Source organism: Columba livia, chromosome 3 (genome assembly GCF_036013475.1).
Source record: "Columba livia isolate bColLiv1 breed racing homer chromosome 3, bColLiv1.pat.W.v2, whole genome shotgun sequence".
NCBI lineage: Eukaryota > Metazoa > Chordata > Aves > Columbiformes > Columbidae > Columba > Columba livia.
In genome coordinates, this window is record NC_088604.1 from 57,701,394 (window position 1) to 57,726,246 (window position 24,853).

The 24,853-nt window shown below is 38.3% G+C and overlaps 1 protein-coding gene across 8 annotated transcripts in view; it reads left to right on the forward strand.

Annotated features, from left to right (window-relative positions):
- The window catches only part of L3MBTL3 (L3MBTL histone methyl-lysine binding protein 3), an 80,560-nt gene that overhangs the window by 42,457 nt on the left and 13,250 nt on the right, over window positions 1–24,853 (forward strand). For all 8 annotated transcript variants that reach the window (XM_065056927.1, XM_065056925.1, XM_065056926.1 and 5 more), the window contains 7 exons: window positions 6,716–6,792; window positions 8,187–8,272; window positions 11,024–11,134; window positions 12,732–12,846; window positions 15,393–15,495; window positions 21,816–21,962; window positions 23,329–23,493. In XM_065056927.1, coding sequence (XP_064912999.1) covers window positions 6,716–6,792; window positions 8,187–8,272; window positions 11,024–11,134; window positions 12,732–12,846; window positions 15,393–15,495; window positions 21,816–21,962; window positions 23,329–23,493 — 804 coding nt within the window. The remainder of the gene's footprint in view (window positions 1–6,715; window positions 6,793–8,186; window positions 8,273–11,023; window positions 11,135–12,731; window positions 12,847–15,392; window positions 15,496–21,815; window positions 21,963–23,328; window positions 23,494–24,853) is intronic.

A 24,853-nucleotide genomic window follows, 5' to 3' on the forward strand; every position in this document is an offset into this window, starting at 1 on the left:
TTGGCTTGGGCTGAACTTCTCCTGCAGAGAAGGCACTACGGTCAACTTTTGGCATCAGCTTACCTGGAGCGTTGAGAAAATACGATGTCCCGTGCTTCACTCGCCATTCTGTTCCTGTCTGTCTTGCCTAGAAAAAATGATTTCTAAAGTGCCTTGTGAAGACAAATTGGCTTTTGATTTTTCTGAACCGTTTTCTGATCTGTACGGGTTTTGGAACAGGCTGGATTTTGGTGTGAGACTAAGTAAGAGGCCAGTTCTGCTCTCCACCAGCATCTGCTACTTTGCTAACAGCCAAGTCCTTAAAAGTTGTGCTCTGCTTGCTTAATTTTTGAGATAATTAATTTTGCTTCAATCTCTTTTTGAAAGGAGCAGTCTTTTTGAAGGGGTTGTATTATGTCAAAAAGAAGATAAAACAATCTTAAAGAATCATGAGTCACAGTGCATGCTTTAAACTATTTAGATGGATAATGGACTGTTACCTGACCCTAAAGCTCTAAAATTTCATTAAAATCATGATGAAGCTGTCTGATAAGACTTTAAATAGAAAATTGAGTAATCTGGCTTGCTATAACACCTCTGGGCGCATACCGTAACCTCATGGGCCACATTTTGGGAGGCCCTGACCTAAAATAATGCCAGTTGTCAATTGTGAAGCATTCTTCACTTTGGCACTAGATGGGGCTGCAGGATGTTGCTTTTTTTTTTTAATTGCTTTAAATGCTTTAATGGCATCTCACGATCAAGAAGTTGTAGAAGTAGCATTCTTGAGTACGTATTATTATTTATGAGTATAATGCATGTGTGTATGAGTGGTTTTGGATAGATAAGGTTTTCATTACAGATTGGATCTATATTTAATAAAGTGAAAATCAAAATACCAAAAGGTTTGTTTCCCCAGAAGGGAAAATGAGGAATTATTTCAAAACATTAAAAACTGTATAGCACATACAGCTTATTTTAAGGACAATACGGTTTACTAAATAAAAACTCTGTACAGATCTTCAGGTGGAGACCCATTTGGGAAAATATTTTTCTGAAAGAATTGAATATTCATTTTTTTAACAGCAAGCGTTATCATCCATCTCTCTTGATCTGCATTTAGTGGCCTGTATATGTGAAACAGATTTTTGGGAAAAATTAAACAGGACAGTGTGAAAGTGACCAGTAGAAAAGTACTGAGTCTTCTTCCAAGTCTGAGTTTCCACTGGGCCGTGCTGTGCTGCTGTGATTTCAGGTCTGTTGAGCTGCCCATGTGTTCCTTTCTTGCAGAGCAGTGAACGCACGAGGAGCTCACATTGTCACCTGCCCTCAGCTTTCCTTACTGCTGAACTTCCTCCTGGCCTTTCGCATCATGTAGCTGTTCCCTGCTTTGCCGTCTTTTCTAAGATGTGGTTAAGCGGTCCATAACTCAGCGGAGCTGCCGCTCATTCTGCCCTCTGGGTGTTCCTGTTAGGGGTTCAGGTGGCATGTACTTCTGCTTCAGCTTGCTGAGTTATCTTCAGTTTCCGGTGTGGATAATAGATGTCTTTTTCTGTCTGCATGTTCTTGTGCAACAGAAAGAATGGATTACAAGTGGCATGAATTATGAGTGTTGGTTTCTTCTGCCAGGTAACAAGTGATAGGATGAGAGCAAATGGCCTCCAGTTGCGCCAGGGAAGGTTTAGATTGGATATTAGGCAACATTTCTTCACTAAAAGGGTTGTCAGGCGTTGGAACAGGCTGCCCAGGGAAGTGGTGGAGTCACCATACTTGGAGGCATTTAAAAGATGTGTAGATGCGGTGCTTAGCACATAGTTTAGAGGTGGACTTTGCAGTGCTAGATTAACAAGGTTGGGCTTGATGATCTTAAGGTCTTTTCCAACCTAAATAACACTCCTAAATGTCACTACTGCACTGCTTGGTGGAATGTGGTGTTGCTCCAATGCAATCCAGGGGCAGGTAGGTTTGGAGGTGCAAAATTCTTCAGCTGCTGCTAGTGCTGGTAACCCTTTTTGGCCTAGCAAGCATCCTTACAATTCATGGATCATCATGTTTTATGAAGCGCATGACCCGGGTGATCTGCCTTCTGTTTTGGAACAAAGGCGATAAAAAGCTGTGGGACGTGGCAAATTGATTGTGAAAAGTCAGAGTAGCCTTTCGCATTCCAGCTGACAAGTCTTGGGCTTAGAGTGATAGACTATTGTTGTTTTTCCAAACTAGATAATATGTCCATGAAATAACACACATTAAAGCATAATAGCTTTACTTTAAATTGTCTGTGACTTTTACTATCTCTACTTTTTTATTGTTAAATGGACTGTTAGAAACTAAAAGGCTGTGTGAAATCAGTAGGTAGAGATGGACTGACTGTGTGACCTGGTTTTGCTGGAACAGGGATTTTGTTGTTTTTTTTTCTTTTCTTCCTGAGGCCACCATGGTTACAGAAGTTTCTTATAGGCTTATATGTAATGACTGGGTTTTTCTTTTAAAGCGAATAAAAATGTTGTGGATGTTTTATAGTGCTATTTTGCAGTGCTGTGGTGTGGAGCACTAGTTGCTCTGTGTTCCACGTTTGCTCCCATTGCTGCAATGTAAGAACAACTTCTAGGAGTACCTCTTTCATAGTGACATACCTTGGTCACTTGATGCTTCTTGAATCTTCAAAGCCAGAATTGTGTGCGGTGGCATTTACTTCTCTGAATTTTATAAAAATGTGTGTTCATACTATGCTTGAAAAAACAAAGCAGGACAAACACATTTAGGTTTGCCCTGATAAGTGTTTTTACATGTCTGCCACATTATTTTAAGTATAATACTGATAATACCGTAGTGACTTGTGAGAATGGATCTTGTTCCCAAATTTAACTCAGGGGAGGATACGGCTTTCCAGTGCAGAAGTATGCCTCATCTATGTAAAATTCTTCCATGTAAAACTCCAACTTGAGAACTATAGGAGAGGAGCTGCCTCCCTTGCACATGAGCTTCACAGTTACGGTAAAGAGAAAGGAAGAGGACATGGAGCACGAAGCATTCACCTTTTGTCTGATTTGTTTATGGCAGAGCATTTCTAGGGTCAGATGCTGTGTTATAACATTGAAAAATTATCACAAAAGTCCTTTTGTTTCCTTTTATTAATGGCAACTTCAGTGAATTAGAAAGTACCTGGTGTGATACCATAAATACTAAATACATACAGCATAGCTTTATGTATTGTAGTAGGACAAAAGGTTGGTATTCTTGAGGTGAGTTGAACCCTTGGCTATTGTCAGGACCATTACAGAGTCTATCAAAGGTAGGTTTATCTGCTAGAAATTGATCTGTTTGGCATCATTACAAAGAAATACTAGGAGAGCTCATTCATACATAAAGCCACAAGATAATTGTAGTGGGTTGACCAACATTTTTCGTCATTGGTGTTTGACTCTTTTTAGGTGCAAGGCTGGAGAAGTGCTTGTTGTGAAGCAGTGCTGCTGAGGCACCCAACCTGCATTTCTGTTGTTGAAGTACATCTGTACTGAATTTTAAAGTAATATAAAATCACTTTTTAGATTTAAAAAAAATATATTACTGTTATTCTGTGTATTCTTTTATGCAGCACAGGTTCAAAACTGCAATGTGACTGTAGCCCAGGGTTAAGTCTACAGTGTTCTCTGTGCTGTGTTTCCTTTCACAGTCCTTAAAACATGTTTGTGTTTAAGGTTTGAAGGCCCAGCATTTTGACCTAAGCCTTAAGACTTTAGGGTGTCTGCTAATTTACCATCAACTTCTTTTTCTGTCAAGCACAGTTCATTGCACCCTCTGAGGTATTACAGATTATGAACATGCAATATTTTTTAAAAAATATGAATTAGTACTGCTAATTAAGGGAACTTAATTAGTATGAACTTCCCACGTGCTAATACTTTCTGGGTAGAGACAGATAATGACTATTTTATAACAATCAGGGAGGGCAGACCTGCTGTTCAGGTATTTTACATTAGTAACTCTTAGGCTGAGGGGAAAGGGAGAGAATACATCTCCAGCCTGACGGTTGATATACATGAACTTCACAGAGGTATTAAATAGAAACTGGATCAAAATGCGTGTTTCAGTGTTTTGTGCCATAATTATTGTATATGAAGTATATGTCTTCATGCGTGGATGCTCTCTGCTTGTGTTCTTTTCATGATGCACTGGTGGGGCCCCATCTTGAATACTGTGTTCAGTTTTGGGCCCTTCATCATAAGAAGGACATTGAGGTGCTGTAGAGAGTGCAGAGAAGGTGACGAAGCTGGTGAGGGACCTGGAGCACAAGTCTGGTGAGGAGAGGTTGAGGGAACTGGGGCTGTTTAGCCTGGAGAAAAAGAGGCCGAGGGGAGACCTTATCGCTCTCTGCAACTACCTGAAAGGAGGTTGCAGCATAGAGGGGGTTGGTCTCTTCTCCCAAGTAGCAAGTGATAGGACAGAGGAAACGGCTTGAAGTTGCACCAAGGATTGGACATTAGGAAAAAATTATCCACAGAAAGGGTTGTCAGACATTGGAACAGGCTGCCCAGGGAGGTGGTAGAGTCACCATCCCTGGAGGCATTTAGACGTGGTTCCTAGGGACATGGTTTAGTGCTAGAGTTAAGTGATGGTTGGACTTGATGATCCTGAGGGTCTCTTCCAACCGAAACAATTAAAAAAAAAGCGCAGTGTTTGGAAAGCAGCATTTCTTCAGCAGGAGGGAGAGAACGTGTTTCTATCCAGAGTACCACTTGGCTACTTCAGCTTTGTTTTATGATCCCTCCCTGTTGAATGAGGAATGAAGGTCTTAACTACTTTGGCTTACTCAGGCTGCAGATTGTTGGCCTTGGTGGGTCCTTGGAGTAAGGCACTGGGCTTGTGGCTACTGGAGAGATGGAAACACTGATGGGATTCTCCAAGAGAGAGGACTTATAGCTGGGAATGTGTATTGTCAGCTCCTGAAGCACCTTCAGGGTTAGAAAACAGTGGAAGAGAGAGCTACTGCACTGTAATATTTGATTTATCTAACTAAAGAATAGGTTCAGTGGAACAGGCTCCTGAGACAAGTGAGGTCCCTAAGGACAGATCTACATGGGAGTTACATGGTTACCCTGTTTCCCCAAAAATAAGCCCTACCCCAAAAATAAGCCCTAGCATGATTTTTCAGGATTTTTGAGGATGCTCGAAATATAAGCTCTACTCCAAAAATAAGCCCTACTTACAGTTCATAAAGAAGTCAATTTAAATAGTGTCCAGGCAACTAGACATGTAAAAAAGTAAGCATCTTTTGGAGCAAAAATTAATATAAGACCCTGTCTTATTTTTGAGGAAACAGGGTATATATGAGTTTCCAGCCAAATGGAGGCAAACAGTGTGTTTGCATAGAGTAGCACAGTACCATGAGGAGTAGTGCTAGCTTTTTGTGTCAGCTTGATGTTCCTTATTCACCCTGACTACATAAGTGCTGTCTGCTTCTTTAAAAAGCACTGTTAATTCTTAAGCCAACGCAAAAACAATCATTAAATATCCATGCAGAGATAGGAATGGTACATGTTTAATAACAGAGTCTGATGGCTTTTTACATTTCTTGTAGCTCAGTCTTAATTTTTGGCTTTCCTAATAATACTGAGTAATAATAACTATAGCATGTAGTACATACATTATATGATATATATATGTTATATTGTACATAATGTATTATGTTCTGAAATAATATAATGATATGTAATAAAACTATATGGTTCTATATATAATAGTTAAATTATACTGAATGTTTAAACAGTTTTTCTCTCATCTGCTTTTATATCAGTTATGGTTTTGCGGGGGGGGGGGATTTTTTTTTTTAATTGCTAAAAGAATTAGGTAGCCAGCATCCACTGCTGCTTTCTTGTAAGCACGATGTAACTGAACCAGTGAGCACAGTGAGTGATCTCTCTTGCCTTGCTTCAGACAGATGCCAGCGCATGTCAAGTGTAGCTCACCCTGCCTCCGTTAGTCTTCTGTGGTTCTTGTGGCCTGCCACAGGCAACAGCATTAGCGCAAAATTTGATGCACATTACAGAAAATATGGGAAGTTGTTAGTCTCTTGAGTAGGAGAGTTTGGTGAGCTTTTTTAGAGCAATTTGCATTCTTGGATCACTGATTAGTTCTAGATTATTTCAGGCAGTTTGGGGCCTAAAATGCTATTTCATTCTTTTTGTGCTGACAGTTTCTCTCAGATGTCATTTGCTTTTGTGCTGCTGGGTTATAACAATGTGTTTGTAGCTCAGAATCTGGTTTTTGATTTTTACTTGTGCATTGCAGTTAGACATGATTTTCTAATCTGCCCCTAGGTGCAAGTTGGATTGTTAATCAAGGTCTTTAAGCTTTTGGTTTAATGTTTTGGTCTTGGCATTGCAAAGCCCCATCTGTGTTCTTATAACCAGCCAACACATTTCTACCAAGACTCTCTATGTGTCAGGTTTTCGGCTCCAGCATTATAGCTTCTCAATGGAGATCTGCCACTGACTAAACGGACTTGATTTTTCGGTCTTCCAGTGAAATTGTAAATAAAACCTTATGCTTGTTTAGGTGGCAACAAGTCTTTTGTAAATGCGTTCATATCTTAAAGTTATGTTTGCAGTTTAAGTGGGAGTTGAAGGTGTCATAGGTTATTTGGAATTTGTTAAATATTTTTTGTATGTCTTTTCTAAGCATAATAGGATGTCTGAAGGACTGCATTGTTAATCCCCTTTTTCCCCCCCCCCTCCAGGTGTGAGGCAGCTAGCCCACATATTCATCCTGTTGGATGGTGTAAAGAACATAAAAGAACTCTCATCACCCCACCAGGTTTGTGTCTTATTACACATCTGGAAAATTTAAGGAGGTTCTAGTCAGCTAGCAGCATTAAAACTTACAATAAACTTATTGTTACCTCTCCTGAATTTTTCTTTCTGCAATCAGGAATTGGTATTTCAGGAGTTTTACAGAACATGATATACTGAAAGTAGAAGTAGAATATGTTAAGTATGCACATGTATGCTGCTTTATTAGAGAGACATCTGTCCACTAAACTTACCCCTTGGCATCTGAACAAGTTTGTGTTTTTGGCTGAATGTATTCACTTGTTCTAAGACTCACATTGTGAAAATGCTGATAGAACAAATTCCAGGTGTGTGAGATTGTTGCATAAGAACATCTTCACGTGAACTACACCTGGAAGATAATGGGTTCGTGAGAAGATTGCCTTATGTGATCAAGGAATCAAACTTGTAAGGGTTCTTTGGAAGGGAGGAAAACACAATGAGAGAGACAATACAGAAGAATGAAAGTATATTCATTAGTATGAAATACAAGACCATCTTTGTTTTTCAGGACAGTTTTGTATAGCTGAATAATGTAAATGCCTTGTTGCATAAAGTGCCATCCATGGTCTAAGAACATGGAAAATATCAATTGGTTAAAAACAGTTTTGACAGGAATTCTAATAACCAGCAGTCTTGAAAAGTCATAAGCACTCCAACTGTCAGGAGGTTCATTAAAGCCTCTCATTCAGTAAAATCGCTTTTAAAACAAATCAGATTTGGTTCCGTTCTGTTCTAGATTATGAATCAAAGTGTTTAAACTTCAAGTTAAACTTCTAGTGCAGCCTGAAGGTGGACAGGCACTGACTTTAAGAGCAAAGCTGTCTCTTGTTTTTTTGCATAAAGTGCAAACATGACTCTTTCTGAGAAAGCCACCATCTTCTTTCATGATGTCTGTAAATTATTCTTGTAGTAAATATCCAGGCTATTTGTTTAGAAATTTAGTTAAATTCACTAAAAGAATAGCAGGTAGTCAGGTGTGCTTTACTGTCGTACAAAGTTACCACTGATTAGATTGTGTTTACTAGTAAATTACTGTTTATAAAATACAGGTTTAGGCTTATAATACTTGAATGAATTTCTTGAATTAAGTGGACAGATTTTTCCAGTTGACATTATTTATATTCTCATATCCAAAGCAATTGTGACTTTTTTTCTGCTAGCTACTCAGTGTTGTGTGTGAGAAGATTGTTGGGTTTTTTAACCTACATGGTGAATGTGTCAGAGACAATTTAGGATAGCCTTTCTTGTAATCATTTTATAAATCTGAAGCACAGATCAGAGCAGAATTTTAGTAGTGTTGGGCATTGTGTAAATTAGACATCAGTTTTACTGCTTGCACTGCCATGTTTAACTTATCTCATGTTTTTTCTGTGACAGATTATCCACATGCTAAGCATTTTTCTTGGGAGAAGTATTTGGAAGAAACCAGTTCATTACCTGCACCTGCACGGGCTTTTAAAGTGGTGAGAAAATGCTTATATTTTTTGCATGCCTTTAAGTGCATATAATTAATTAGTTTGAGAATACATATCTGGTGTTCCCATGATTCCAAATGTATCTAGTTAATTAGTTGCATAATAGATGGTTTATTTTTATGCAAGTTTGCAGTTCACTGTTAGAAATCAGGTAATTATTATAAATCACTATTACTTTATTATTTTAATCATTATAAATGGGATTAAATGCAACAAAATATTTACTAATGAATGTAATTTGCTGTGGGAAATTACTGCCTGGTTATTAGAACTAATGAGATAGCTACTGAGTCATCATAACATATTTTGAACATATATATATTTCTATCTATACATTTTGAAGGGTGCAATAAATACAGTGAGAATGTAGAAATGGTTGTAGGGAGTTAGTCTGGTTGCCCATCTAGTCCATTGTCTCTGACAGTAGCCAAGAGAGAGTTTGCGTTTAATACCCTTTGGTGGAATCTTTTTTTTCTGCTTGTGACTAGGGCGTGGGGGCAGCATCCATGGGCAGCTCCCCAGCTCAGCTATGGTGTTTGTGGGCAGCATCCTTTTATTTCAGCTTTGCACTTGCTTCTTTCTTTCGGTGACACGCATCTTTCTTGAGCTCTTATGATTTCGGTGAAGAAAAGTGGACCTGGAGAAAGGGTTGCAATTAGGAGCCAGCATCAGATGGCTGGTAGCTCACAGCCCCTTGTCTCAGAGCACACTGAAGCTGGTTTGCTTCAGCTTTGCAGATTAGGGTCACTAATTCTGAATAACACTTTGCTAAGAGCTGGATTAATGAAAGCAGAAATGTGGTGCTTATAGCAGTTCCCTGGGGTTAGTTGATCACCAGAGTTTATTACTGATCTGCCATTTATCACCCCAAAATACAGGGTGTTTCAAGAAGATGGAACTCCTTTGAAATCGTTATATATTTGTTATTGGGTCCATCTTTTTGAAACACTCTGTACCTCTGGCTTAATCACATGTCTCAATCTTACATTCTCAGCAAGAGTACTCGGAGCAAGAATTAGGAAGGTATTTGGTTGTATCTGAGACCTGTATCTGTACCCTTGGCAAAACAGTGGAGGGCTGTGACCTTTACTACATCGAGCTAAAAGCAAACATTTTCTCATGGTGCATCCATGTTCTAATTTCTCCCCCTCTACATGGGGTTTGGCAGTGGGAGTGCCCCACCAGTGGCCCACAGGGTCGGCTGGCTGTGTCTGCATTGGGAAACTGGAGAGGACGTGCCACAAGCGCACAGGCACTTACAGCCTTAAACCAGGAGAGCACCAGCTGGCAGGGCTCAGCGCTATTACAGAAACCATGCTAGCAGATTGCTCCTGGGGATGGTGTGGGTTCCAAAAAGTCACACAGACAAGTCTGTCTGGCTTTGAAGATGGAGGGGAAGGAATCACAGAATCACATGGTTTTGGTTGGAAGGGACCTTCAAAGGTTATCTAGTCCAACCCCCTTGCAATGATCAGGGACATCTTCAACTAGATCAGGTTGCTCAGAGCCCTGTCCAGACTGGCCTTGAATGTTTCCAGTGATGGGGCTTCAACCACCTCTCTGGGCAACCTGTGCCAGTGTTTCACCACCCTCACTGTAAAAAATTTCTTCCTCATGTCTAGCCTGAATCTCCCTTCTGTTAGTTTAAAACCATTACGTCTTGTCCTGTCATAGCAGGCCCTGGTACAATGTCTTGTCCCCAAGGAGAGTGTGACTGCATGGGAGTCAGTGCATCTCTGCCTTTTGGTTTCACAGCCAGAGAAAATCCCCTCCTTGCTTTCTGTACTAATATAATGGTAACCATATTGATGCTAATTGGGATAAATAAGAAAGCAGATTTAGTGGGAATAAAATGCTGGTTATGTTGGAGTTTGGGTGAAGTCATCCTGAGACAGTCACAGTATTTTATATTGTATTGTTGGAGAAAATAGAGTTTTTAAGCTACAGCTGAGGAAAAAACACTGATGTTCTGGAAAGTCTTAAGAGGGACAGACACGTCAGACACCTAGAAATCTGAAATAAAAAGCCTAACATGTCTTGCATATATCTTCCTTTAAATGGAAATAACTTATGCTTTAGGTTTCATAGCTCTAGATGGCAAAGATAAAATCTGATACTCCTAACACAGACATCTTTTTACCAAAATAGCAACACGAAACAGGTATTTGGTCCTGTTCGTTCTGAATGAGTATTTACAGTTATGCCATGTTGTGTTTTCAGTAGAAGACTGAAAAATAAGTGTTTGATCCACAAAGCAAAAACTCATACTAAAAAATACAAGTATGCTTTCTGTAGAAAATTTCATAGATATTTCAGGCTGCTGGTATGTAATACTGCATTGAAACTGTTGGTCGAAATCTCTGGGAAAACTTCTCTAGATAATTTAGGGACAAACAACAAAACCAACCAACCAACCAACCAACCAGACTGAAAGAACCAAACCAAACGGAAAAACAAAACAACCCCACAAACCCCAAACAACTGATTTAAAATAAAGTTTCCTACTTCCTTGCTTGGAAGGATTCAATAGAGAACGTGAAATTCCAAAATAGTTGCTTTGTTTCTCTAGTTTAGCAGCACTGGTTTGAATGACCTCTTTATGCTTGGATTTGTTGGGGGAGAACGGCAGGTTTGAGAAAATGAAAGCAGAAAGTTTGCTGTGGATTTTGTATATTTTACAGTTGTGTGAGATTTTTGAGGTTTTCTTCTGTTGCACATAATATTGTTGTTCTTTTCTAGAAACCTTCACATGGCTTTCAGAAAAACATGAAACTTGAAGTCGTTGACAAGAGAAATCCAGTATTTATTAGAGTAGCAACTATTGTAGATACTGATGACTACAGAATAAAAGTAAGTCTCTCTGTATTACTATGCTATCCTGCTTGAGTGACTGATGAGTACTTTGTGGAACCAAAATCCTATACTTGTAAAATTAAGCACAGGAAGAAATTAGTCACATTGCTGTGTCCTGCTAAGCTTTTTGCTGATTAATATGCATATGATTCCTTTGGAAGGGGTCATTCTATTATCCTCTTAGTTAAAATTTGCTGACGTAGGTAATTAGATAGCGGAGTTGAGTACGTTAGAAAATTGCTTTGGGAATAGTTGATATAAACCAGTTGTCTGTTCTATCAATAAATGTGATGATTTACTATCAAGTGTCACAGAGCTGCTGTGGTATTTGTATTACGGCCCAGAAAGTGTTTGGCCTAGGTTAATTGAATCTGTCTCTTTAAACTTCCAGGGAGAGGAGAGAGATACAAGGGAGACATGAAACAAGAACCGTGATCTCTTGTGCCTTGTCAAGGAATTCCGCAATTCTGAAGTTTATATTAATTATGGATTTTAGATTGCATTAATTAGTAATGTATTTTTAAGAAATTCCAGTTTTCCAGAAGTTGTATACTTGAACTATTTTACTTTTATTTTACGAAACCAGGTTACTCTCTGAAGCCCTTAACCATTAGAAGGGCAGGCATATTCCAGAGATCCAGTTAGATGGATATGAAAGATATTTGTGTTTGCAGTTGTACACATTTATTAGGCATGCATGGTATTTCAAGCAGAAATGCAGCTGACATTTCATTCTGAATTAACTGGTGGTAGGGAGTTGTGAGAGACAATATCTTCACCTTTACAATGTTTTCCATCTAAACTTTAAGTTTGTCATGCAAAAAATAAACCCAGAACACCACCAAACAGAAACCCCCTTTCATGTCTAATATATTAAAATGTCAGGATTTGTAGCTTCTAGGGTGATAATTTGTCTCTGTAGTATATGTTGAACGAGCTCTGTTGGTATGTAGCTGTGTGTATGTGCATCCACATGCATGCATGAGAGATCTAAGCTATTTACTAGTACAGAGGTCAAATAAGATTTGAAGATACTTAGCTTTCACCTGAAAAAAAAAAAAAGCATTTATAGCCATACTGGTGATTTTCTGGGAAGTCACATACTTCGTTTTCTCTTCAGTTTCAGCTCCTTACCCTGTATAGCCTGATTTTAGTAAAATTGTTACCAGTATGCTGGGGATTTTGGGTTTTTTTTAGTGGATAAATGCCATTTTTTAGGCCTTGGCTTACTGCTCTGCTATTTTTAAATCCTGTTCAAACAGGAAATTAGAAAATGTTTGGATTTTTTTTTTTTTTTTTTTTTTAGAAAAAAGGCAGGAATTCATGCTTAATTGAAGTATTAATGTGAAAACTAAGCTTGGCTGCTTTATTCCTGGCATTTGAGCCTGATCATGCAAGACATAATAAACAACCAAATGACACCTCTCTCAGTGAGAGTATATCTGGATCCAGATCTAATGTACATATATTTTCTGTGTAACATTGGTAGTTGCCTTAAAGTGTCTTCTCTAATGGACATTTTCAGAGATTCCTTAAGGAAACTTTATAGAATGTTTCTGATCTAAAATGTATTGTTCTCCTTTTTTTATTTTAGGTACATTTTGATGGCTGGGATAGTATTTATGATTATTGGACTGATGTAGATAGCCCTGATATCCATCCTGCGGGCTGGTGTACAAAAACCGGACACCCTCTTCAGCCCCCACCTAGTAAGAGAAATCACATTATAATGTAATTATTTTAAAAGTCACGTGTACTGTGCTATGTTCTTCCATGCCAGTGCCATGCAAGGAGGAATAGCAACTAGGATATGCAAAATAATGTAAATGTGACATTTAGTACAAAATCAACGGTCAGTAATTAATCACTTTTTAGTAGATAGCTTTGTTGTTGAGTCTTACTGTAGTGGAAATACCGTGTTTCTCTGTATGTGTAAGAACCACAGGCAAAACCTGGAAATAAGGATCTGTTATATAAAATCCCTGCCCTCCCAAAGCCAGTGGTCTCACTGCTGTGGCACTCTGTAGGGATAAGGTATCACTCTTAAAATCTTATGTCCACATCCTCTTGAAGGTTAGTGTGCTTTTTGGCTTGTAGGAGACTGCACTTCTCTGAGAAGGCACTCCTTGCAAATGCTGTGGCAAACCCTCAAAACCAGCTAACTTCCTTTTCTTCAGCTGAGCAAAGAGGGGTTAATGGTGCCCACGTTGAAGAGAAAGCTAACAGAAGCCTTCTACCAATAATAGTACTGTATTTACCGGCTTGCCCTCTCTAGGGATTTTGTTTTACTTGTTCAAGTGAGAGATCTGTCATAAATGAGACTGAAGGTTACAGGGAGAAGAGGCTCTGAGGTAAGGGTTATCCCTACCTGTGCCGTTGTGCTTCTGGGTAATGGTAGCAAAAACACATTAGCTAAAGTTTAAACAGATGATTTTGAAGCGAGTGGTCTTCTCTGGAATTATTTTACATCGCAGCTGCAAGGTACGGTTTGCACAAGTGCTGAGTGTTCACAGCTGTAAGAGAGATGAGAAAGAGTTGTGCTTGGAAAATAAGAAATGCTGAGTGATGCTAAGTACTCTGAAAAAATTAAATGTAAAATAACTGTGATAAGGCACACACAGACTGTGTGAATGTGTTACCTGAAAATCGCTGTACCTCAGCTCATCATCTCTAAAATGTCAAGAAGAAATGTTTCCTGTCAAGAGCATGGTGGGAGTGTATTCATTAGTTTTCTGAGAACTCCAGTGGTACAGTGATGACTGCCTGTTAGGAACTTAATCATTCTGCCTTCAAAGCATAGTCTGAATTGAGTACTGTAAATGCTGAAGCACAAAGTGAATAATAAGGAGAGGATAGGGTGCTGCATATCTTCGTAATCAGAGATGTGCATCCCGTGTGCTGAATGAAGTAGCAGGCTGGTGGGAAAAAGTAGTGGTCACGTAAGTAAAAGTTGTATCATATGGCAAAAGAGCTGAATAAGGTTGTGACATTTCTATTACCTGAGATTGGAAAAAAAGAAAAAAATCTTAGCCTAGGTGGGGGTATAAAATACCTAATTTCAATTTGTTGGAGGCATTGAAAGAAACAAAATACAGCTGTCCATCACGTACCACAACACATCAGCTCCTCTAGGTGGTGGTGTAGGAGGCACTGTTCATTTTTTCTAGCGCAGGAGTGTCAAACTCATTTTTGCCAGGGGCCGCATCAGCCTCGTGGTTGCCTTCAAAGGGCCGAATGTAATTTTAGGACTGTACTCCACTAACTTGTTACGTTATAAGCATCAAAACTAAAGTTCTCTGTTCTCTCATCCATTAGAGCATTTTAAAGCCTATAGAAGTCTTTGGACTTCAGTGTAGGTAGTCATAGTGTTGTAACATTAGCATAGGTGGAATGTTGTTAAAAATGCTCTTGGACTGTCCTAATGATACCTAATAATTCTCATTTTTTCATTATCTACCTACGAGCAAGAATCTATCTTTCATGTAGGAGAATCTATTTAAATAGACCTTTTTATGTCAGTATTGTTATCTGTAGGGGGAGATACAAGTTCATGGACTCGTCAAGTAAAAGCGGTGCTGGCGAGGAAGTGCATGTTTGCTGATGTGCAGGAGCTGTTCTCAGTTCCTTGTACTGGAGTAGATCTGTCTCTTGCTTACTATGAAACTATGGGTTATATACTATTTTTGCTTGAGCGTCAAAGATGGTTTTGACAGCTACATGCTTTAATGTCTCTGCAAGCGTCATTGTTACAGGTTGATGAAAATCAGACACGTAAGTTCAGATAAGTAAAATGCCAAAAATCTCCCGATGACTTGTGCTTCTTAGTACTATTTTCAGCCTTTGTTTTCACAACTCATTCACTTGAGCTAAAAAATGGAGAAGGTCAGTACCCATTATGAACCCTGTCTTTGGAATAGCAGGGTGACTTACTTTGTGCTCTTGCAACTACAGGTAGTTAATAGGGGAGAAATGTAAAGTCATACAGTTCCTCCGAGTTTTTCCTTCTTTATATAGATATGGGTCTCCTGTAGAGATTTACTCACAGAATAAAGTTATTTCTCCAGTGGATTAGCTTGTTTGAATCTCCATCATGCTTTTACAGAATTCATTTTAAAGTACTTTAAAATTAGATTTTGTTTACTTATTTCTTCTTCATGTTTACTATGATACTCTGGTATTCCTGCATATTTGTTTGACTCTTAAAGATTATATAGATTTTTTTAAAATGTCTTATGTAATTTCCCCTGACATGCAGGTCCCTTGGAATTGGTGGAAGCTTTAGAGCATGGAGGTTGTCCCACAGCAGGATGTAAAGGAGTTGGACACATTAAAAGAGCAAGACATATCGGCCATCATAGGTATGTGCTATGAAACTAATTTTATTCTTTCAATTTGTGATGTGTTCACATAGTGGGTTTTTTTAATTGCTGTTCACAAGAAAACAGATCCAAGCTGGAAAAAAATATGAAATCTTGTATACCTCAGTATGCAATGATGTCAGTTGCCATGGTGAGCATGCTGAAATAAACATTAGCAATCTCTAACTTCATTTCACCAGGGTGTGCTGAGATAAGATTTGTCAAACATCATTTTTTTGGTCACAATTGATAGATCCAGCTGCTCTGTATTTGGTTCCTATGAGGATTCCTCGGCTTTCTGGTCAGATTGAAAAATGTTACAGGCAGATAGATATAAAGCAATAACTTTTGAGCCTTTTGAAATACAAGGCTACTAATTGTATTATGGCTTGGATGTTTTTGTTCTGCTTGGTTGGTGGAGGTGAGGATTTGCTTGTTGGCTTGGAAAAAATACCAAAAAGGAAATTCCAATTGATGTATTCCCGAATGACAGCCTGAACAACTTGCTGTTTGTACTTTGTATTTCTAAAGATGCTTTTGTTAGTACTTAAGAGGTCGCCCTCCTTTAGTTAGCATATACTTACTTAGGTGAATATACCCATTCTCAGAAACAATAAGTGAATATTTGAGAAAAGTTTTTAATTTATGATCTCTCTAAATAAACGTTGGCACTAAATCTTCTACTGTTTCACAGAGAAGGGATGAGTAAGAGCTACATGTCTAGTTAGTTCATGTAGCCTTTGCTTTTGTAACTATATTTTCCGTGGTATTTGAAGTTGTTATACTTACTCATCCTGAATATCAATAAAAGAAATAAACTCATGGCAATCTATTGTGTTTTATTTTTACTATGGTCTTAGCAATCCTGTTATTCGCACATCAAGTGGTAGTTCTGTGAAATAAAAATGTAACAGTAGCGACAGATTTGTTATTTATCTGGAGTCTACAGCCTGCAGGGTCTGGGTCACCCCAAAAATTCTGACGTCGTACCATCACTTTTTTCCTGAATTAACCAAGACATTTTGAAATTGGTATAATTATCCACGTCAGGTAGCAGTCGCTTGGCTCTTTTATCTTCGCAACCCTGGAATGTATTTAAACATGCTTATCTCTTTTTTTTCATGATGAGGTACGATCTCTGTCTGCAGCATAAATGCCTGTGTGCAGAAAAGATGATAATTTAAAATGCTAAGTAGTTCTGAAATAATTTTGAGAGCTTGTTCCTAAGGAACCAGATGAAATCCTCGGTGATTAATTATGTACTGGGGTTAAAGCATTTACTTTTTGGAAAAGTTGATGATAATAAGGACTTGGTATCTATCACCAGTTGATCTAGGGTTTTCTGCTGTGCAGTTGAAATTGAGACTGATGTGCAGGTTGGAGCACTATGCATATCACCTGCGTTTTTATGATTGTGAATTGTGTGCTGTCTGATATTTAATGCATGCAATGATTTTCAAGCACAAGCAGCAATGCAAAGCGGCCAGTTGTAAACAGGTCGTTAGCATTTTGGGTCAACTCTCCAGGAACAAAGATTTTTACCAGAAACTTGACATGCGTTATGTCTCAGATGAATTGTATGTGTCGCAGAGGAGGCCGTGTTGTAAGAGAACTGCAGCAGAGAAATGCAGGAAACCTCAGCTCAGCAGGATGTCACATCTGTTTGTTCAGTGTCTGCTGAAGTAATTCTCATCTGGTTTTGATAGCAGTCTGAAGTTTAATTTTATCTTTTATGTAAGGTCATTGGCCCTAGCCAAATCTGCTATAAACTACTCTTGAGTCAGGTTTAGACTGTTGAAGCAGCTTTTTCCTAAAAAAGAATGCTTTGATGATAAACATTGTAAATTGTGAAAGAGAATATTTGTATCACTTGTTTCCAGACTAGTTAAAAATATTTTCATAAAGTCAACTGAAGTAAAGATGTCACTTAACAAAAATCCAGCAGAAAAAGAATACATCCCATAGATGTTGTCAGGACCCTTTTGCTGGAGTTTCTTGCTAATCACACATCACTACCAGCAGATGCGGTCATTCGAACATAGACTACCGTAGATCCATCAGTTAGTCAATCTATTTGTTTAACCCATCAGGGAAGATTGTTTGGGCAAATTTTCCTGGAGCTGCCATACAATCTCATCCCCTGGCAGTGATGAGGAGCTGGGGTTGGTAACATTTTCAACCAGTACAACTAAACTCTGTAACTTCACGCAGGTTTGCAAAATATTCCAAGCAGTCATAAAGACTAATAATCTATATTTGAAAATACCTTAGTATTAACTTTATTTTACCAGAGTACCCTACTACTCTTCTTCAGATTAAGGGAGAATTCTGCTTATGTTCTCTTCTGATGTTAGGTGTATCTGAGGCTGATTAATCCAGTTGGACTCTGGACTTCAGAACCTTTGCATACTGCTAGAAGACAGGACCATCTCCAGTTGTCTGGAGATGTCTAAGGTCTATGATCACCCATCAGCAGGCCAGTTTATCCTGCTACCCTTGAACTTCAGAGAAAAATAAATGCATGTGTAATCCAACCTAGAGATACATCTTGAGAGTGATAGAAGAGCAGCTGCAAAATAACCATGGCTGATAATGTAAAACCTCTGTTGTCTTGAAAATCCTGGGTCTGTGATCCCAGGAATTCTTCAGAATGGTATACAAGTAGTAGTAATTAGTGTGTGCGTTTTCCCTTATTGATCTTTCCTGATTCGATAAAAAAGCTTATTTTAATGCTCAGTTTTTCCTCAGCCTATGCAAGATTCTGGAAACAGTGGCTCCTTTTCCTCAGAAAAACATGTTATGGACATGAGTATTGCCAACCACTCTGCTGCCATTTCAGTAGGATGCCAAGCGTGCAGCAGAAAGCTCGCTGCTGTGCTATGTTGATCCTTCAGCATTTAGAGGTGGCTGATTGCTCTCGTGTGCAGGGAAGTCGAGTGGTGTTAATGTGAATATTTGTTTACTGAAACATGGGTTGAGCCTGCTGAAGCAGCTCAGATGATAATTAAGTATCTTCGTGTTGGACTGTTTTCAAAGCTGTGCAGCAGTGCTACAGCCTCTACAGTGTAGAGGTTTCAGATTGGGTACCTGCTGCTGCTTCTGCTTCTTGCTGTGCTCCCTGTGCCTCTGGCAGACTGTGGTACCCCCAAGTCAAGGACATCTCAGCATTTTGGAAATAGGCTTCTGAACTTCTGCTGTTTTCAAAATGGTGTGCTAAGGCAAACTCCAAGCGGGAGCAGAAATTCAGGTTTAAGTTGACAGAAGAGTTAAAAATCCTAAAATAACCTAAACATCAAGACTTCTGAGGCCTTGAGATGAATTATCTCCAAAACTTACCATCCTGTATCAGTATCAGTTGAGTACTTTTATTATGTAGGAATAACAAGGTTGATTTTTTCTTTTTTTTTTTTTTTTTTTTAATTCTTTGTAACAGACAAGTTAAACAAAACCAAAGGCTGGGGGCATTGGAATTCAGGAGGATTTACTGATTGATCTGAAGCCATGTAACTCATACACAGGTTCATTCATGCCATGTTTTGTTGAAACAAAGCTACTGCTGGAAACCTCGAGGGTTCTTTTTGTTGCCTCAAGTAATAGTAACATCAAAGGACTGTCAAGGACTTTTTAAAAAAATATACAAGAACTGGAATGATAAATTACAAAGAAAAACTCAATCTGGCTTTGTAAAGTATTGTTAGTATTATAGGTATTTTTGACTGAAACTGTCATTCAACTTCTGGTTTTCCAGAAAATACTAAAGGAAGAGGCAGTAAATGGGCAAATTCTAATGAAGGACTGAATTTTGAGGCTTTTTCTGTTTTTTTTTTTTTAATTTAAAACATATTAATGGTGTTGGCCGTCAGAAGACCTGCTGGAGGTGAAATTGTAATGTCACATTTCATCGTGGTGTAAGGCTTATTTAATAATACACAACTGAAGTTAAATACCACATTGGTAGTGTTTAGAGACAGCCCTCTGACTGCTTAAAAACGCTAAGCCTCAAAACACCCCTGTGAGCATAGGAAGCCAAAAGAAGATTTGCCTTATAGCAGTGACAGAACTGAGATGAACCAATATGTTCCTGAGTTTCTGATAACTGTATTTCATCACAGTGGTAGCAGTTTGTCACAGCAAGAACTTAAATCCCACTAGCGTTGGCTCCTTAAAGACTTTTTCTGAACAGAAGCCTGTATCTTTCATCTTGTAGTTCATTTGAAAGGGAAAAAAGACATCATAGTGATAGATGCAGCAATATAAAGAACTGAGAATATAAAATAACTGTCCCTCTTTTATTCTCAGTCTTTCAGTTGCTGGTTTTTTGTTCTTTTAAGATGTCTGGCAGAGGCTAGTTCCTAAGACAGACAAAACCAGTGGGTTGAAAAATAAATATAAGTAGAGGTATATAGAGAAATCTGAAAGAAAATGCCAAATTCTGTGTTAGGAATTTGAAATAAAAGTTAAATGCTCCGGGTTGAATTTTTCTTCATATCTTCTGTTCCATGTCTTTAAAACATTTTCATTAACAAGAAATACCCTGTTTCAACTGTAGCACTTCAGAGTCCAGCCACCCATTTGCTCTATCTTATTGTCCTATGTAAGCTTCTGATGTGAAGGTTCTTATGGAAAAAAACTTCAGTGCCTGTGTCTCAGAGGAGATTTAAATTCAGGACAGTTATACAAGGAATAATAACAAAAAAAAATGTGGATACTCTCTCACTTCCAAATGAACCAACTGACAAAATGAGCTGCGCTGTTGGATGCCTGTGTCAATAACCCCAGCAAGGACTGGCTGATGTGGCCTGAATGAATTTTGGCCTTTTATGCTAGTGCTGAGGGACATATAAATTTCCACCAACTTTTTGTTTATGTTGGTAGGTCCAAAATTAGTTTACTAATATTGGTCCAATCTTGTGATAGGAGTTGATTCATACACACTGTGGATCCAAAGCTTCATCAGTAAAGAAAAAGGAGCCTTGCTCTAGCAGGTGGGTTGGACCAGATGATCTCCAGAGGTCCCTTCCAAGCCCAACCATTCTGTTATTCTGTAATACATGGCATATTTTGAATAAAAGGCCTTTTTAAATTCTGTGCTTTGTAAAACAAACATGAGAATGAAATCTGTTGGTTTTCTATTTAGATTTTGTGATTTGGACATGGCAAGGTATATGGCCGACAAGGCAGACTTGTTTATATTAGACAGTTCTGTTTGGAAATCATGCATGTAACAGTCAGTGAAACAAATACAACATTGCAGTAGTTTGTGAAAAGGCAGATAGTTATATTCTTGAAAAGAAGATAAATAAAATCCCAGGACATGGGTTTTTTACATTTTACCATTTTAGAGGTCCTTGTAATAAAACAAGTAAGAAAGCATGATTTTAGGTTATAGTTAATGTTGTGGCTCATGAACTACCAATAGAGCATAAAGTTTAGTACAGCCTCTCCTATATCTTAAGCAGAGACTTGAAAACTGGGCATGTTATTATTCACTGTTGTGTCATATATATACCTTTCAGAATTTGGGATATTATTTTTGAAGTGTGAGTAACTCGTAGCCTGACTAATCAGCTGAACGTTGCATTACGTTCTTCTAAAGACAAAATCCTAGTTCAGGCCAGTGTGATTTGTGTTGCTGTTCTTCCCTTTCCCACCCCTTGTGGGAGGTATAACTTTCACATTTCTTAGAGTAATATTTACAAGTCACTACCAAAGCACAGCGTCAAGTTCTTTCCTTCCGTAATTGGAGTGTAGTGAAATTGCGAGTGTTGTATGATAGGAAAGACTGTGTAAATATCTCAGTCTTTCAATGGAATATCACAAAGCGGCGTTTGCAAAGATGGGGCATTCACTGCAGTGAGAGGATGTGTAGCATTTCTCAGACTGTGCCCTTGCAATGCAGCTTCCGTGTGGACATTACATAGTAGAAATACCCTCCTTTCCAGGAAAAAATAACCATGGGAATATGATTTTGCTTGGAGAAAGGTGGATATAGTCACGGCACTCTGTATATTATAGATAAAAACCATTAGAGGTATGAGAGAGCAGGGTAAATATTCATCAAGCGATTTTCTACACTGTGTGCTGTGATATAAATTAACACAATTTGTGTTACATAAGTGCTGTCAAAAGGTAATCTGTAAAACATTCAGGTTGAGGTTTTTAATCAGTGGATTTATTCACATTTCAAGTATGACCACTTATTGCATGTTTTTCTATTCCTCTTTATACTAATTGTGATTGCATCTGCTCCTAGAAAACTGGTCTCTGATGTCAGTAAAGTTTCTAGCAATAATGAGGCATTTCTCTTCTTCAACTTCTAGTGCAGTCACCTGCCCGTATTCGGAGATGAACTTGAACAAGGAAAGCCTCTTACCTGACCGGCTGAGTGGGGAGATGCCTGCAGCCAGTCCTGTCCCCAGGAATAGAAAAATGGAAGCAAGTGAAAGATCCACCTCTCCTGTAATCAAGTAATAACAATGAAGCAGTGGCTGTGACTAACAGCAGTACTTGATTTCCGTGTTCCTCAACATAGTTTGTAGTTGAGTAATGGCTGAATGGTTTCAGAGAGGCTTGTCTATTTATCTGCATTTTTCGTTTAGAGGGAAGAAATGGTTTCATCAGTGCTTATCGAAAAGGTCACTGAGCTGTCAAAGACTGATACTGATTTGACTGTGTATGATTTAACAAGAGTTCAGTTAATCTTCAGTGTAACTACCTTAGTAAAGTGGTTAATTGCAATTTAAAATGGATTGTTTGCCGCTTGGTTTCACTTAAGAAAATTATTTATTTCTGTTTCTTTTGTTTGCTGGGGTGGCCTTATTGACATGACTGTAAATTCAGATTGTTCTTTGAAGAATAGCCACTATAAATTCTGTTGTTCTTGTGGGAGTGGGAATCAAACTACTGGAGTGAGTTTTGCAAAGATGATACTGAAATCTGTGGCTGAAGCTTCTAGCAGGAGCACTGGGAAGAAACAAAGGGATGTGATACCAAGATGAAGATTTTCAGATGATGATTTCCTAGTAGAAATTGTGGCCACCAACTCCTGTGCTTATTGTGGGCTGTGGGGATACGCAGAGAATGTAAGAAGGAAAGTAAGAGACACTTTCCATTCTTTTCAAGGGCTTCATTAATGTAAATGTGAAAATGTGAATGTTCACAGTGAAGATTTCCAGTTCCCACTGTAATGACCATGTATTTTCAATAGACAGTATTTTAAATTACATTGTCAGAGACAGTTTGAACTTCATACTTTGAAAACCAGAATATTCACCTCTCAAAGAGTGCTGCTTGGTTTGATTGTTCTTATAAGTGTAGGATTGTACAAATCTGAAGTGACTTAATTGCTGTCTGACGGGTGGCTTAGGTATTGGCCCAGTGAAACCAGTAACAGTTTGAGTGGTGTTCTCTGTGGCAGGAACTACCAGGAAAAGTGCTGCTTTTTTCACTGTCCCAATTAAGACACAGCATAACATTTTTAAAGGGTCCTGACTAGATAGCAATGTATAAGGCAAGAGAGATAACATATAGGAGTAAAATGATACTTCACAGTTTTCTTGTGTTACAAGTATTTGAAGTGGATAGCTTATTATCAAAAAGAACACTAGCCAAATTGCCTAAACGTTTTACCTTTGATTTAATGGGGAAGAGAGTTTTGTGTTGTGATTTTTGAAAATACAGTTTTGTTGTTGGCAAGTGAGAAACTGCTGTTTCTTGAAACAAACAAATGAAACCTTTCTATTTCTTCAATTACACTAATGACTCTTTACCCATAGAAAAAATAAGTTGAACAACAACTCGGTTTTAAACATTCTGTTAATTTGTTTTAAACAGTGACAGAAAATGCCCCAGCCCTGGTCACATAGCTATGAAATCTTCAGCTCATAATCGACCATCTGGGAAAACTGTATCAGACACAACTGAGCAGGAGGATACAGAAAGTACATCTCCTTCCAAGAAGCCCGTGTTATGTGATGTGAAAGAAAAGAAGGCACCTGGGTAACTATCAGTTCCTTTCAAAGTATGAGTCGTTTGGAGACAGTTTAAAATGCAGCTTACCAGGCAATGCAGTACAGCAATGTGTCTGTGGAACTCTTGGAAGCAATGGGAAAGGAGATGGAAGTTCTTTGTCTGTCTTTATATTAGAAATAGGTGGGAAGGGAGTGTCACAATGTATTTAAGAAATAAGAAATGCATATCAGAGAGGAGAGGCAAAATACTACAAGACAGATAAATTATTGGGGTTTGAGATTCTTCTTTCTTAAGTCTGTGTACAAATATGATATTGTATATGTACAAATATTACCTTTATGAAGACCTAAAATAACCTGTATGTGTGCTATCTGTTCACTGCATTCAGTTGTTTCATTCAGAGAATGACAGCCTTGTGCCAACTTTAAACTACCCAGAGGCTTTGCAGTTTGCATTTGAACTGTTTGAATACACTGATGACTATCTGCATTTTATCATCCAGCCTTCCACAGTCTTTATGCATCCAGCATAGTCAGAGAGGCCTTTTAGTTGTGTAAACTTTCTTTGAAAAAGGCATGAATAATAGCATTCACAACATTAGGTATATATGAACTGCTGGAGTTATAAAATATTGAGCATCTGGTTATTGCAATACCCAGTGGATCTTTTTAGATGTTTATTCGAAGTATACATGCATAATTGAATACATAGATACTTATACTTGTGTGCTCTTGAGCTGCTGAGCCCATAGCGTGGATTTGACTATGTTTGACTTAAGTACAGTTGTATGTGCCTTTGTACTGCAGGTGATCTTTTGTTTCATAGAAGTCCTTGATTGAGGAGCCCGCCACATATGGGGCCAACCATGACATTTATTTTGTTATGTTAATTCTAAGTAGTACTCAGCTCATTTCCAGTTCTACTAACTCCTTTTCCCTTCTAGTAAGAGGTAACTGTGCATACAAACAGTTACACTAGAAAACTTTGGTTTGCAAAATATGTGTGTAAAAACTGCAGTCTGTCCCTCTGGAATGTTCCTGAGATTAAAATTAAAGATAAAGATTACATGCCTACATCATATTCAATTTTCATTTGAAAGAAATTTCGCTGCCTTCACAGTAGCGAAAGAAGTTCACTGTAATAGGAATTCAATTCTGGAAATATTCTGGAAGCTGAACACCCAGGCTTGGGAATCGAAATGGTACTACATTTTGAAAGAATTTATCTTCCAACTCCTTCCCCAAAACTTTCAGTTCTTAATACTAACTTGTATTTAACTAGTGAGATAGAATTTTTAGATCTATGTCGCTGTGAAAATCATCCTCAAGAAAAGAGGAATATACATGTTTCCTCACAGGTTTTGGTGATCTCTCTTCCTCATGTCGAA